The sequence below is a fragment of the Lithobates pipiens genome, unplaced genomic scaffold (genome assembly GCF_037356315.1).
Source record: "Lithobates pipiens isolate NorthernLeopardFrog02 unplaced genomic scaffold, aLitPip1_a1.2 Scaffold_25, whole genome shotgun sequence".
NCBI lineage: Eukaryota > Metazoa > Chordata > Amphibia > Anura > Ranidae > Lithobates > Lithobates pipiens.
Window position 1 is genome coordinate 64,558,447 of NW_027507787.1, and position 15,907 is coordinate 64,574,353.

General features: G+C 42.5%; 1 protein-coding gene across 1 annotated transcript in view; it reads left to right on the plus strand.

Annotated features, from left to right (window-relative positions):
- Window positions 1-15,907, plus strand: part of COL13A1 (collagen type XIII alpha 1 chain) — a 237,971-nt gene that overhangs the window by 75,686 nt on the left and 146,378 nt on the right. The window contains exon 10 of the mRNA XM_077454564.1: window positions 4,298-4,324. Coding sequence (XP_077310690.1) covers window positions 4,298-4,324 — 27 coding nt within the window. The remainder of the gene's footprint in view (window positions 1-4,297; window positions 4,325-15,907) is intronic.

Below are 15,907 nucleotides of genomic sequence, written 5' to 3' on the forward strand. Positions count from 1 at the left end.
GTTGCACACATTTGGAAATATATGGGGAAACCGCACTGCCTCCCCAAGGCCCCTCTGTAAAGTGCAGTTCTAACGCCTCTATTTGAGATTCTCCAAGTTGGAGCCTATAGAGCAGCAGATAAATGAAGGGCAGGTATGCCTGGAGGAAGCCCATTCCTTCTTAAGACCCCTTTCACACCAAGCTGCCTAGGGCATCAGCGGTAAAGCGGTGCTATTTTTAGCCACGATTTACCATCGTTTTATCAGCGCTATTCGGCCGCTAGTGGGGCAGTTTTCTACCCCCCTGCTAGCGGCCAAAAAGGGGTTAAACACACCCGCAAAGCACCACCAGAGCGGCGTTTTGCCGATGGTATCGCAGCGCTGCCCCATTGATTTCAAACTGGGAGCAGCAGTGAGTTCACTGCTCCTCACCGCTCCAAAAGAAGCTGCTGGCAGGACTTTTTCTGATGCCCTGCAAACACACCGCTCCAGTGCGAAAGCCCGAGGGCTTTCACACTGGAGTGAATGGAGCCGCTTTTTTCAGGCACTATGCAGGCGCTATTTTTAGCGCGGTAGCGCCTGAAAAACGCTGGCAGTGTGAAAGGGGTCTAAAGGCAAAGGGACAAATTATAAGCCCAGCAAGGGCACAAATGTAGCTGAAGGTGTCCAAAGTGTCCCCACACCAGCAAGCAAGCTATACAAGAATGGCAACCACCCTAATTTATAAATTGCTTTTGAAGGTGCACTTGGAAGGGTATTGCACAGCGCTAACAAACAAAATATTTCCCAGCACCCTTACCATCTAGCCTGCAATAAAATAAAATGACACTGTCTAGCAATTTACGGTAAAAAACAGAGCTTTGAGCAGCACACATTTGTAAATATATGTGGAAGCCCCACTGCCTTGCCTCTGCGTTTTTAAAGTGGATGTTAAGTTACATTGATAAATCACTTCTATCCCTTCTGTTTTAGGAAGATATGAAGTACAGCATGTCAATAAAGTACACATGCATAAATAAACATACAAATACATCAAGTGAAAAATGCAACATAAATATACATGTAAGTGCTCACAACGCGAATCAATAAAAATGACATATAAGTGCTGATGCATTTCATCTTATAGGACTATACACTATGAGATACTTCTTTCCTCCTGCCCATTATTGAGCTTTTATACCATGTGGACCATTACCACTGGTGGGATGAGTTCTGAAAACTGGGGCTTTCCCTTTGGGTTTGTATATTTATATACAGTATCTTACAATGTGAGTACACCCCTCACATTTTTTTAAATATTTTATTATATCTTTTCATGTAACAACACTGAAGGAATTACACTTTGCTACAATGTAAAGTAGTGAGTGTACAGCTTGTATAACAGTGTACATTTGCTGTCCCCTTAAAAAAACTCAACACACAGCCATTAATGTCTAAACCGCTGGAAACAAATGTGAGTACACCCCTAAGTGAAAATGTCCAAATTGGGCCAAAAGTGGCAATATTTTGTGTGGCCACCATTATTTTCCAGCACTGCCTTAACCCTCTTGTGCATGACGTTCACCAGAGCTTCTTAGGTTGGCACTGGAGTCCTCTTCTACTCCTCCATAATTACATCATGGAGCTGGTGGATGTTAGAGACCTTGCACATTTTCACCTTCCATTTGAGGATGCCTCACAAATGCTCAATAGGATTTAGGTCTGGAGACATGCTTGGCCAGTCCATCACCTTTACCTTCAGCTTCTTTAGCAAGGCAGTGGTCATCTTGGAGGTTTCGTTATCATGTTGGAATACTGCCCTGCGGCCCAGTCTCTGAAGGGAGGGGATCATGCTCTGCTTCAGTATGTCACAGTGCATGTTGGCATTCATGGTTCCCTCAATGAACTGTAGCTCCCCAGTGCCAGCAGCACTCATGCAGCTCCAGACCATGACACTCCCAACACCAGGCTTGACTGTAGACAAGACACACTTGTTTTTGTGCTCCTCACCTGGTTCCTGCGACACACACGTGACACCATCTGAAGCAAATAAGTTTATCCTCGTCTCATTAGACCACAGGACATGGTTCCAGTACTCCATTTCCTTAGTCTGCTTGTCTTTAGCAAACTGTTTGCGCTCTTTCTTGTGCATCATCTTTAGAAGAGGCTTCCTTCTGGGATGACAGCCATGTATACCAATTTGATTCACTGTGTGTCATATGGTCTGAGCACTGACATGCTGACTCCCCACCCCTTCAACCTCTGAAACAATGCTGGCAGCACTCATACATCTATTTCCCAAAGACAACCTCTGGATATGACGCTAAGCACGTGCACTTAACTTCTTTGGTCGACCATAGCAAGGCCGGTTCTGAGTGGAACCTGGCCTGTTAAACCATTGGACTTGGCCAATATGCTGCAGCTCAGTTTCAGGGTCTTGGCAATCTTCTTATAGCCTACGCCATCTTTATGTGGAGCAACAATTCTTTTTTTTTAGATTCTCAGAGAGTTCTTTGCCATGAGGTGCCATGGTGAACTTCCAGTGACCATTATGAGAAAGTGTGAGTGATCAAACCAAATTTAACACACCTTCCAATTCACATTCGAGACTTTGTAACACTAATGAGTCACATGACACCGGAGAGGGAAAATTTGTACCTTTTCACTTAGGGGTGTACTCACTTTTGTTGCCAGTGGTTTAGACATTAATGGCTGTGTATTGAGTTTTTTCGAGGGGACAGCAAATTTACACTGTTATACAAGCTGTACACTCACTGCTTTCCATTGTAACAAAGTGGCATTTCTTCAGTGTTGTCACTTGAAAAGATATAATAAAATATTTACAAAAATGTGAGGGGTGTATTCACTTTTGTGAGGTACTGTATGTTGTATTTTTCACTTGATGTATTCATACTTTTATTTATGCATTTGCAGTTTATTGGTTAGATAGCACAACACATTTGAATTTATTATCAACTTATATTTCCATGTGGATATTTGGTGAGTGCAGCTGTCACTGACACTTAGTGCAACTATAGTTTTATTTTATAATCCTAAATGGCTTCTTGCACAGCACCCCTGTGTGATCACGTGACCTCCCTCCACTCTCCTTCCCCGATCTAAGAAGAGCAGCAGGAGGGGCTGAGATTCCCCTCTGACATATTTCATACAGCAGAAGGAGGTCATGTGACCACAGAGCAAAGCTGAGCAAGAAGGTGTTTAGAATTATAATTTAAAAAAACGGACATCTATACTTAATATCTTCCTAAAACATGGGGATAGAAGTGATTTATATACATTACTTTATGGCCACAGCGGAATAGTGGCAGGAGGGGAGGGACAGGGAGGAGATCAGCTCTCACAACACAGACTACTGAACTGACAGGCAGGGAGGAAGGGGAAGAGGGAGAGACTGAAAACACAGTGGGATGATGGAGGGATGTAAACTGACCACAGTATTGTGGATCAGCAGCCATGATTACCGTGGTCAGTACACATAAGGGGGACACAGGAACAGGCAGGACTAACCACATATTTTACAACTTAGAATGGAACAAATTACCCTGCAGAAGCATTATGCTATAGACCATGTTTTAAAGGAACAGGGGCATTTTTTTTAGGGTTAAAACCACTTTAATTCTTAAATAGAAACACAGACAGCAATAAAAAACTGACAGAAGATCCAATCCTTTCAACACTTTCAATTTACAGTTTGCAGTTTTATTTTAATGCTAAGACAAGGCCTGTACATCACCAGCTTATCTCTACACTCACATCAGAGGCTAATATAAAATCAAAAATAAAATCCCAATCTGTCTGGTCAAATTTTCTTTCAATTTTGGTTTTATTGTTGGTGATAATTTATTTAAGATTCAAACTTTATCCATTTTTGCATAACTGCTTCAAAATGTCTATATTAGTTATAACTGATATTGACTTTTTGAGTATATTTTAGTAAAAAATTGCACCATACTCTGCACATCAACTACAGTTGGCCTTCCAACTCCATTAAGCGTTTGTCTGGTTTATCAACCAATGATTAGATTGTTCAACAGATTGCACCAATGCCCTTCTGCTGTTGTCACACCTTTTCTCTTATGTGTAAGTTGTCATTCTGTAAAACACTGTGCACAATGGTGGAGTTCCTTACATAAACAAAGAGTGTTGCTCAGCTTCTGCTTGTTCAAACAGTTCATTTGTACCATATTTAAATCGAATGATATTACATACAAATGGAATATAAAGATCTTAAATTAATTATACAACATTCGTTATTATAACAAAAAATATTGTTTAAGATATCTTAAAGAAATTCCTCCCCTTCTGTTTTGTATTTCAGGGTCTTTGTGCGGATTACTCCCACAGGGTAAACATTACATTACTTGTTATTTACCTGTATACTGTTCTCAGTCACCGCACGCTCCAACGGCATTTAATTGAAGTGTTTATTTTCTTAAAACTGTAGTTTACATCTCGTTATAGTCAACACACAGGGGTGAAAAACAGACTTAACATGACTAATTATTATGGGTTTGGATGTGTTATAATGAAAGCAGACTTAGGGTGAAGTTATGCACTAATATATGTGATTAGTCTTTGCATTTGTATATAGCCTTATGGAGTAATAATTGCTGAGAGGAGAAAAGCAGTTGTTCTCTGGTGCGGCAATCCTTATGGGATATAAATAAAGAAGTGCAGTGATTTGTGGTGGCATAGCAACATCAGGAAATTATTTGAACTGTAAAAAAGTCATTCAACCTAAAGGCTATAAAAGTCAACCTGCACATAGAGGCTGATTTACTAAAGGATTAGAGAACGTTTGCCTGGAAAAAATGCATACAAAGAAGCCTTCTTCCCTTCAATCATTCTAACAGGTTCAAGGTAAAATACAATGTTTTATAATCCCCCTGCATTTGATTGGTTGTTCAAAGAGAGCACAGTTTGACTTTGGTAAGTGAAAATTCTCTACTTTTTTAATAAATCAACCTCAGGGGCTTATTAAGTAAGTGCAGTAATTCATAACAACCAATAAGTATTCATTTTTACTTAGGTAAACCGAAATCTGATTGGCTGTTATGCGTTATTGCTATTTGCACTGGCTTTGGAATGTAGCCGATGTAGCCAAGCACCTAACGTTATCCTTCTCTGATGTGTATGTGACCTCTTTTGGGGTTCACTAATACTGTATCCTGCAGGATTGTTACACGGTTTCGCTCAAGATGTTCAGCATATGGTCTTGTAGTTTGTTTTTCTTAGTTCCGCTTTTTCCCTTCCAAAAACATGATTCAATATTCTGGGTTTTGTTTTACTTAGCAGATGATTCTTGAAGACAGCAATCTGGAAAGTGACTAATTTAAAATGTTAATAGGCTAAGCTGAGAACAAAAAAAACATACATACAATGTTCTGCCCATAAATAGTCATAGACCTTAAAAAAGATTCTATGAAATGTCAGACTATAGCACTATAGTAATGTCATGTGTGTGAACATGTCATGTTTGATGTTATAAGAGGCTGTTGCTGTGTAAATATACAGTGTTGTAACGACCATCTTTCTGGCCAGCTTCCAGGTGACATGCCAATCATTTCATTAAGAATTGATGACATGGTTTATAGGGTGGAACAGGAAGAAAAGCATTATCAGTTGAAAGGAACAAGCACACATAAGCCTCCCAGAGTTTTGGTATAAAGTTTTGGCTGTTAGCCTTGAACTACAAATGTCCTGAAGGATTATTGAACTGGCTATGAAGCCGGGCACACACTATCCAATCTGATAATCCAGTGGTTTGATTATAATATATCTGTTTGAAATGTCTATACACACACCACATTCCAATAGTGAATAAGAATACATGATTGTAAGGTTACCCCACACAGATAAAGATTCTAATTATACAATCCCACTTACTGCTTCAGGGAAAAGTATTCATAAGTGCACAATCACATTACACACGATCCTCTAAAGAAAAAAAAAATACTGATTCATGCAATCTCATCCAGTCCCACAGATGTCGTTACTATACAGGTCACGTTTTGACCTATAAAACATTTAAGACCAATTGAGCCCTTTAAAGCCTGAATCCAGGAAATGTAAAATTGTCCCTTGAAGTGGGGCTGCATCTGCACTGTGGGGGTATATGCTCGTTTAGGTCTGGGGGACTTGTTAAACAAGACTTACTCAATCCTCCACTCCTTCACGCAGCTAGACCGATCCCCGCAGTGTATTTTACCCCACTCTACAGTGCTCTAAGGTCCTGACATCTTCAAGAACAATGGAGGGTCCATAGCATGGAGCCTGCCAGGGGAGTGGAGGATCAAGTAAAAGCATTTCTCCTCTCCCCTAGACAAAATAAGTTGGGAACTCTTGCAATGTGGGCACAGCCCCACTGCACAGGATTTTAATGTTTCTCAAAGTTGGGATTTAAGGGCTTGCAGTTTCCAGCCGCATTTAATCATACAGAACAAGTTTTACAAATGTTACCAGCTGATATAAAAACTCAAAATTTATGTTTTTGGGACCAGAGGTCAATGATGCCTAGATGCCTAGTCCAATTTAGACAGCACGTCAGTTAATATAGAGATAACTCCATGACTGGTATGCATACCAGTCATGCAAATCATTTTTTTAATACCTTTAACCACTTCAGCCCTGCAAGATTTGGTTGCTCAGTGACCAAGCCATTTTTTGCGATACGGCACTGCATCACTTTAACTGACAATTGCGCAGTCGTGCAACACTTTACCCCAACAAAAATTTATTTTGGTGGTATTTGATCACCTCTGCAGTTTTTATTTTAAATAATAATAAACAATGAACAAAAGCAGAGTGATAATTTTGAAAAACAAAACAAAATGGGGTTGATTTACTAAAGGCAAATCTATTTTGCACTACACGTGCACTTTGAAGTGCAGTCGCTGTAGATCTGAGGAGAAGATCTGAAATGAGGGGAAGCTCTGCTGATTTCATCATCCAATCATGTACAAGCAAAAATGCTGTCTTTCTTTGCATGTTCCCCTCAGATCTAGACTGACTGCACTTACAGGGGCACTTGTAGTGCAAAGTGGATTTGCCTTTAGTAAATCAACCCCAATATCTTTTACTTTTTGCTATAATAAATATTCCAAATTTTTTTTCAAAAAAACTTTTTCCTCAGTTTAGGCCGATATGTATTCCTCTACATATTTTTGGTTAAAAAAATTGCATTAAGCGTATATTGATTGGTTTGCGCAAAAGTTATAGCGTCTATATAATATGGGATAGATTTATGGCATTTTTGTTATTTTTTTTTTACTAGTAATGGTGGCAATCTGCGATTTTTATACGGACTGCGATATTGCAGTGGACAAATTGGACCCATTTGACACATTTTTGGGGCCATTAACAATTATACAGTGATCAGTGCTATAAAAATTCACTGATTACTGTGTAAATGTCACTGGCAGGGAAGGGGTTAACACCAATACTTAGTATGAACACACAATCTGTCTCTACTCCCCTGAAAGAACCAGGATTTGTGTTTACACACACAGATCCTGGTTCTCGCTTTGTCACTTGCATCGGCTCTGGGCACACGCATGCCCCTAGTGGCCAAAAGGAAAAGTGACATAAGGTAATGCCAATTTGCCCAGCCGAGCCAACCTGTTGCAGTAAAACTGTGGCGGCTGGTCCAGAAGTGGTTAATAACATATAATACTTTCATTTGGTAGACTATGTGAAAAAATATATATTATATACTGACAAATGTCCAAGTTTTATTTTTTTTAAACAAATGTATTTTTTTTTAACACTGCAGTTGATTCTGACAGTTACACTATTACTAGATGGCAGTGAACATCTGCAGAATGAAGGCTTTTATTTTTGGCAATACAGCCACCAATCTGCATGTGCCAAAATTGACATAGTGGTCTTATTGGAGTTTATTTACTAAAGCTGGAGAGTGCAATACCAGGCTCACTTCTACATAGAAACCAATCCGTTTCTAACCTCAGCTTGTTCAATTAAGCCTTGGCAATAAAACCTGGAAGCTGAATGGTTTCTATACAGAAGTGAGCCTGATTTTTCCCTCTCCAGCTTTATTATTATTATAATAATACACAATTTATATAAGCGCCTACAGTTTACGCAGAACTTTACAATGTAGGGGGGGGACAGCACAATTACAGTACAGTTCAATACAAAAGGGCCATGCTCGTAGAGCTTACATTCTAAAGGGAGAAGGTGGTGGTAAAAAAGGTAATAGATGCAGGGAAAGATCTGATGGCTCGCGGACAGTTGTTAGGTGGGTATGGGATAGGCATCCCTGAATACCGTATATACTCGAGTATAGGCCGACCCGAGTATAAGCCGAGGCCCCCAATTTACCCCCAAAAAACTGGGAAACCTATTGACTCGTGTATAAGCAGAGGGTGAGATATGCCTGTCCATCCCTGTGTGTGTCCGTCCATCCCTGTGTGTCCGTCCATCCCTGTGTGTCCGTCCATCCCTGTGTGTGTGTCCATCCATCCATCCCTGTGTGTGTGTGTGCGTCCATCCATCCATCCATCCCTGTGTGTGTGTGTGTGTGTGTGTGTGTCCATCCATCCATCCATCCCTGTGTGTGTGTGTGTCCATCCATCCATCCATCCCTGTGTGTGTGTGTGTGTGTCCATCCATCCATCCCTCCCTGTGTGTGTGTGTGTGTCCATGTGTGTGTGTGTGTGTGTGTGTGTGTGTGTGTGTGTGTGTGTGTCCGTGCAGCCTTGTGTGTCCAGCCTACCTGTGTCCCAAGCCTCCGTCCGGTCCCGTCCCGAGCCTCCGTGTCGTCCCGTCCCGAGCCTCCGTGTCGTCCCGTCCCGAGCCTCCGTGTCGTCCCGTCCCGAGCCTCCGTGTCGTCCCATGCCAGGATCGCCGCTCTTCGTCGGCGCCCTGGCGGCCATTCCCCTGTTCAAAAGCCGCGCCTCCCGCCTCCGCCTGTGATAGGCGGAACACTCAATTTCCCAGCAGTCTGTGTTCCGCCTATCACAGACATCGTCTCATCCTCGTCCGTAGTACGAGGATGAGCCGATGTCCGTGATAGGCGGAACACTGACTGCTGGGAAATTGAGTGTTCCGCCTATCACAGGCGGAGGCGGAGCCGGAGGCGCGGCTTTTGAAAGGTAGAATGGCCGCTGTCTGTCTGCTCGACACGCTGTTCAGGCAGTCAGACAGCGGTGACTCGAGTATAAGCCGAGGGGGGCACTTTCAGCCTCAAAAAAGAGGCTGAAAATCTCGGCTTATACTCGAGTATATACGGTAAGTGAGTTTTCAGGGATCTACTAAAGGTGGACAGGTTAGGGGCTGATCGAACATACAGGGGCAGGGAGTTCCAGAGGATGGGAGAGGCTCTGGAGAAGTCCTGCGGGCAAGCAAGAGAGCAGGTAACAAGGGATTCAAGTGAGCAGGAGGTCCTGGGAGGAGCGGAGGGGACAATTTGGGCGATATCTGCAGATGAGGTTGGTGATGTAGCTGGGCGTGATGTTGCGGACGGCCTTGTATGTTGTGGTAAGCATTTATAATTTTATACGGTTGGGTAGGGCAAGCCAGTGAAGGGATTGGCAGAGAGGGGCAGCAGTCATGGATCAGTTAGTGAGGTGTGTTAGTCTAGCAGCAGCATTCATAATAGACTGAAGGGGGATAGCCTGCGTAAGGGTAGGCCATTAAGGAGAGAGTTGCAGTTGTCAAAGTAGCTTTAGTAAATAAACCCCATTGTGATCAGTTCCCAAACATTAGTCTGTCAGGATTAAATGTGAGCAGTTTCATAAAGCATAACCCATGCAGTATTTTTATTATATGCCAATTTTTATTGGTGTTTCAGTTCACTATAGATTTTATCCTACAGATCAGCCTAGTTGATATAAACATTAATTTACATTTACCAATATTATCGGTTCAGTTATCCTATAAATGGCACAAGTAATGACTAATGCCATCCATTAGTCAGCCTTTGCTCTCAAGTTAAATATTTAATACTTCAACCTTGATCCTGTCTTGTGACAAATTAACAGACAAACACCAATAGCATTCATTAAAGTGGAAGGCAAGTCCAAACCTAACTAAGCTTAAATCTACTCCCACCCCTATTCTGGGCTTATTATACCCATATAATATGTATCCATTAAAAGGAAATATGCCTACATGTACCAATTTGGAAGTCACTTCAGTCTGGTCACATGATCGGGTCATAGCACTGGCTTTAGTGTAGAGGAGGGACAGCCAACAATCGATGCCCCATAGTAAGCCTTTGGGTAATGTCACAGGCTCAGCCCACGCAATGTAGCCATTGTCGGCGATCTCTCCTCTTCACTGAAGCCAGTGCTGGAGAGATCATGTGAATCATGTGACGAGACTGGAGCGACTTTAGAATACTTAAGTATAGGCATCTTTCCTTTTACAGGGTAGATAGAACAGGCTTGGAATGGTGGTAAGAGTAGATGTAAGCTTAGTTAAGTTTTTGACTTGCCTTCCACTTTAAAATAACACTATTTTCTGGTTGAGGAAAATGATCAGGTTCTACAAAGTGTCTATTGAGGAGGTGATCTGGAGATAAAAATGGGATTTTTATATACAGCTTACCTGTAAAATCCTTTTCTTAAGAGTACATCACGGGACACAGGAGCTTCATTACATAGTGGGTTATATAGGCACCTCTGGTGATTGGACACTGGTTAACCCCAATTAAGGAGAATTTATCCCCTATATAACCCCTCCCATATGGGAGGCACCTCAGTTTTGTAGCAAAGCAATATGAAACCACGTAAAACCCAAGAGGGGCGGGAGCCCTGTGTCCCGTGATGTACTCTCAAGAAAAGGATTTTACAGGTAAGCCGTATATAAAAATCCAATTTTCTTGATCATACATCACGGGACACAGGAGCTTCATTACATAGTGGGATGTCCCAAAGCAATGCTTAGATTGAGGGGAGGGAGACACAGATCATAATTATAGACCGCCAGGGACCGGAGGACCTAAACTGCAGCCTGCAGTACACTGCGCCCGAAGGCGATATCCTCTTGCCCTCTGATATCCACCTGATAGAATCTGGTGAATGTGTGGACTGATGACCAAGTTGCAGCCTTACAGATCTGAGCCAGGGAGGCCTGGTGATGCACTGCCCAAGAAGCACTTACAACCCTCGTTGAGTGCGCTTTCACTTGAAAAGGAGGGATTTTCCCCTGAACACTATAGGCCTGAGAAATAACCTATCTAATCTACCTTGAGAGAGTGGATTTTGATGCCGCCTGGCCCTTCCTAGGGCCTTCCGGCAAAATAAACAAGCAATCAGTTTTCCTTATCTGAGCAGTTGCTTGAAGATATATACTGATTGCTCTAACCACATCCAAAGTGTGCAAAGATTCTTCTTCTGCGGACTGTGGGTCCGGAAAAAAGGATGGTAGGATTACGTCTTGATTCAAATGGAATCCCGAAACCACCTTAGGTAGAAAGGATCTGTTGGGACGCATGACCACCCGGTCCTTATGAATAATTAGACACGGCTCCTTGCCGGAAAGAGCTGCTAGCTCTGATACTCTTCTAGCCGTGGATATGGCTACCAAGAAAACCAATTTTTTAGTCAGGAGAACTAATGAAGCCAGATGCAAAGGCTCAAATGGTCGGCCCTGCAAAGCTGAGAGAATGAAATTCATGGAGATAAAGGAGAAAAAAGAGAGAGAGGGGCGCCTCTGGGTGCAGATTTTTTAAAAGGTTTTATTTTCAGTGTAAAAACATAAAATTTTGCACTCACATTTAGTAGGCAAAAAGTAAGCATTAAACACAGAGGGTCATCTGGTGTATCTGATTATGGGACGTCAGCCAGTGATCCGGTCCACATCTGTCATCTCGTTGTTCCTGTTCCTCTCACATGAGGTCCACTACAGGTGTTTTTTATGAAGCAGCCGGCTTATGGTGGACACGAGATGTGCGGTCTTCAGAACGAGGCTTGGGAGGTAGAGATGACCAGGGCGCGGGGCTGTGACGTCAGAGGGTATGCGACGCGTTTCTTGAGCGTGCGGGTCGAGATTGTCGGACGACCGCGCTCTTTCATCAGGCAGAATCAGAATAAAGTGAAGGGGACTAGGGATTTAAATAGGGGCAGGCTAAGGACAGTAGGCGTGGCTGGAGGTGGACTAGGAACAGGTGAAGGGGCGTGGATACGGCTGAGTATGGGGAAGGAAACGATGAGTAATGAGGGGGGGAGGGAGATGGGAGAGAGGGAGAGCAGCAGCAGCTTGGTATAAGGAGGAAGAAAAAGTCTATGGGGAAATCTTATGTATAAATCGGTAAAAATGTCTATGGAATAAAATTCTATGGGAAAAAAGTCAAAAATAAGTGGGAAAATGAGTAAAAAGAAAGGGATGGAAAAATGATAAAAGATATATATAAAAAAAGGGATAAAAAAGCTTAAAAAAGCTTAAAGGGAGGGGAGTAAAAAGGAAAAGTAAAAGGAGGCAAGGAGCATAACATGAAGTGTGTGGATATAATTGTATATTGTATTGGGGTTTGGACATGCAGGACATATGTGTGTAAGGGGATAAAATTGTGTATGTGTAAATACACATATATAAATACATAAATACACATATAGATACGTACGCTTACCCGTGTTTAAATGAAAAAACGGGATGTATAAAATGAAAATGAGAATAAAAACAGAAGTAAAATCAAAAACGTACACCCGCGCACATATGCCTACATGGACACATGTGTGTATGTGTGTACGCACATACGTGAGTGTGGGGCGCGGGGAGGGGAAAAGGAGTACGAGGGAGTAGATTACGAGGGGGGGAGGGGGGGGAGGAAAAAGGAAAGGAAAGGGGGGGGAAGGCCTGGGGGGGGGAAGGATGGGCCTGGGGGGGGTGGAGGAGGGGACTGAAGGGTGGGCAGGGGGGGGAGGGATAAGAGGTATTACACTAATACAAAATGATAAGAATTATTTTCTACATATGCATGGGTACATATACAAGCCAAAGTCAATACATGATTCTTTGCAAGGAGAAAAGAGAATATAACCGCTTGAGAAATACAGTAATGGTAAAAACGTATGCATAATAATATATTTGCCATAAATATCGGTAGCTAAAAAGAGCGGATAGATTGAGAGGATATCTATATAGGTGAGGGGATGTTTTTTGTAAAGTCATGTTGTATGATAAGGACGGCACCATAGACGAGGGGTGTCTGGTATGGGGCAGTTCGAGCTCTGCGACAGATGATAACAGGTGGGTTATAAGGTAGTGGTACATCAGAGGATGGTGGCAATTTCGATACACTCGTTGATTCCCCCTGGGGAGAGTGCGTCGAGGGTATAGATCCAGAAGGTTTCGCGAGAGAATAATTTTTTAAACCTTTCCGCTGGAGGGAGATGGTTGGGGATCTGCTCGATAACCCAGACCTTGAGGCCTGATGTGGACCCCTTATGAGAGAGGGCGAAGTGTCTAGGCACGCTATGGGGGTCTGTGCCTCCTTCTATTAGTCTACGATGCTCACCGAAACGTTGTCTGAGTGTCCTAATGGTTCTCCCTACATATATGAGACCACAGGGACAACTCAGACCATATATTACGAAATCGGATGAGCAGTTATAAAATTCTTTTAGTTCATAGGTTTTGCCCTTGGTGGTGAATTCTTTTTGTCCATGATGGACAAATTTACATGTTTTACAAAGTGCTTTGTGGCATTGATACATCCCAGTTAGGGGTATCAGTTGGAGGGTTTTGGGAAAAATGGATTGGGTTTTTAATTTACTGGGTGCGATTTTGTTACTCAAGTTTGGAGCCCTACGGTAGGTGACAGATGGTCGGGCTGGGAGTTCAGTTTTCAGGTGGGGGTCCTGCTGTAGGATACTCCAGTGTTTTTTTAAAATTCTTTCCATAGTTTTGTGTTCATTATGAAAGGTGGTGATGAATCTACTAGAGAAATTTTGTGGGGAGCGGTCTGTTTTTGTCGCATTTTTTTCTGAGAGGCACTGTTTGAAAGCGTTTTCTATAAGAGGTGCAGGATAGTTTTTTTCTTTAAATTTAGTTTTCAGGGTGTTACTGGATTCGATATAGTCAATTTGTTTGGTGCAGTTTTGCCTTAGGCGCCAAAATTGTCCCTTTGGGATATTTTTGATCCATTTTGGGTAGTGACAGCTATTAAAGTGAAGGTAGGAGTTGCCTGCGGTTGGTTTAGTATAATTTTTTGAGATTATAGCATGACCTTCGTGTCCCAGTTCTAGGTCTAAAAATGCTATGGTCTCGGAGTTGGTATTAGACGTAAAGGATAGGCCATAGGGGTTATTGTTGCAATGTTGAACAAAGGGGGGGATTGAGTCAGCTGCTCCATCCCAGATGAGAATAATGTCATCTATGTATCTACCGAAAAAGATTATGTTTTCTGAAAAAGGATTATTTTTGTAGATGTAGTGGGACTCCCATAAGCCCATCGCAAGGTTCGCATATGAGGGCGCAAAATTAGCGCCCATAGCTGTACCTTGGATCTGTTGGTAGAAGTCACCGTTGAAGGTAAAATAGTTATGTGTCAAATGGATCAAAAATATCCCAAAGGGACAATTTTGGCGCCTAAGGCAAAACTGCACCAAACAAATTGACTATATCGAATACAGTAACACCCTGAAAACTAAATTTAAAGAAAAAAACTATCCTGCACCTCTTATAGAAAACGCTTTCAAACAGTGCCTCTCAGAAAAAAATGCGACAAAAACAGACCGCTCCCCACAAAATTTCTCTAGTAGATTCATCACCACCTTTCATAATGAACACAAAACTATGGAAAGAATTAAAAAAAAACACTGGAGTATCCTACAGCAGGACCCCCACCTGAAAACTGAACTCCCAGCCCGACCATCTGTCACCTATCGTAGAGCCCCAAACTTGAGAAACAAAATCGCACCCAGTAAATTAAAAACCCAATCCATTTTTCCCAAAACCCTCCAACTGATACCCCTAACTGGGATGTATCAATGCCACAAAGCACTTTGTAAAACATGTAAATTTGTCCATCATGGACAAAAAGAATTCACCACCAAGGGCAAAACCTATGAACTAAAAGAATTTTATAACTGCTCATCCGATTTCGTAATATATGGTCTGAGTTGTCCCTGTGGTCTCATATATGTAGGGAGAACCATTAGGACACTCAGACAACGTTTCGGTGAGCATCGTAGACTAATAGAAGGAGGCACAGACCCCCATAGCGTGCCTAGACACTTCGCCCTCTCTCATAAGGGGTCCACATCAGGCCTCAAGGTCTGGGTTATCGAGCAGATCCCCAACCATCTCCCTCCAACGGAAAGGTTTTAAAAAATTATGCTCTTGCGAAACCTTCTGGATCTATACCCTCGACGCACTCCCCCCAGGGGGAATCAACGAGTGAATCGAAATTGCCACCATCCTCTGATGTACCACTACCTTATAACCCACCTGTTATCATCTGTCGCAGAGCTCGAACTGCCCCATACCAGACACCCCTCGTCTATGGTGCCGTCCTTATCATACAACATGACTTTACAAAAAACATCCCCTCACCTATATAGATATCCTCTCAATCTATCCGCTCTTTTTAGCTACCGATATTTATGGCAAATATATTATTATGCATACGTTTTTACCATTACTGTATTTCTCAAGCGGTTATATTCTCTTTTCTCCTTGCAAAGAATCATGTATTGACTTTGGCTTGTATATGTACCCATGCATATGTAGAAAATAATTCTTATCATTTTGTATTAGTGTAATACCTCTTATCCCTCCCCCCCCTGCCCACCCTTCAGTCCCCTCCCCCATCCCCCCCCAGGCCCATCCTTCCCCCCCCCAGGCCTTCCCCCCCCCTTTCCTTTCCTTTCCTTTCCTTTTTCCTCCCCCCCTCCCCCCCTCGTAATCTACTCCCTCGTACTCCTTTTCCCCTCCCCGCGCCCCACACTCACGTATGTGCGTA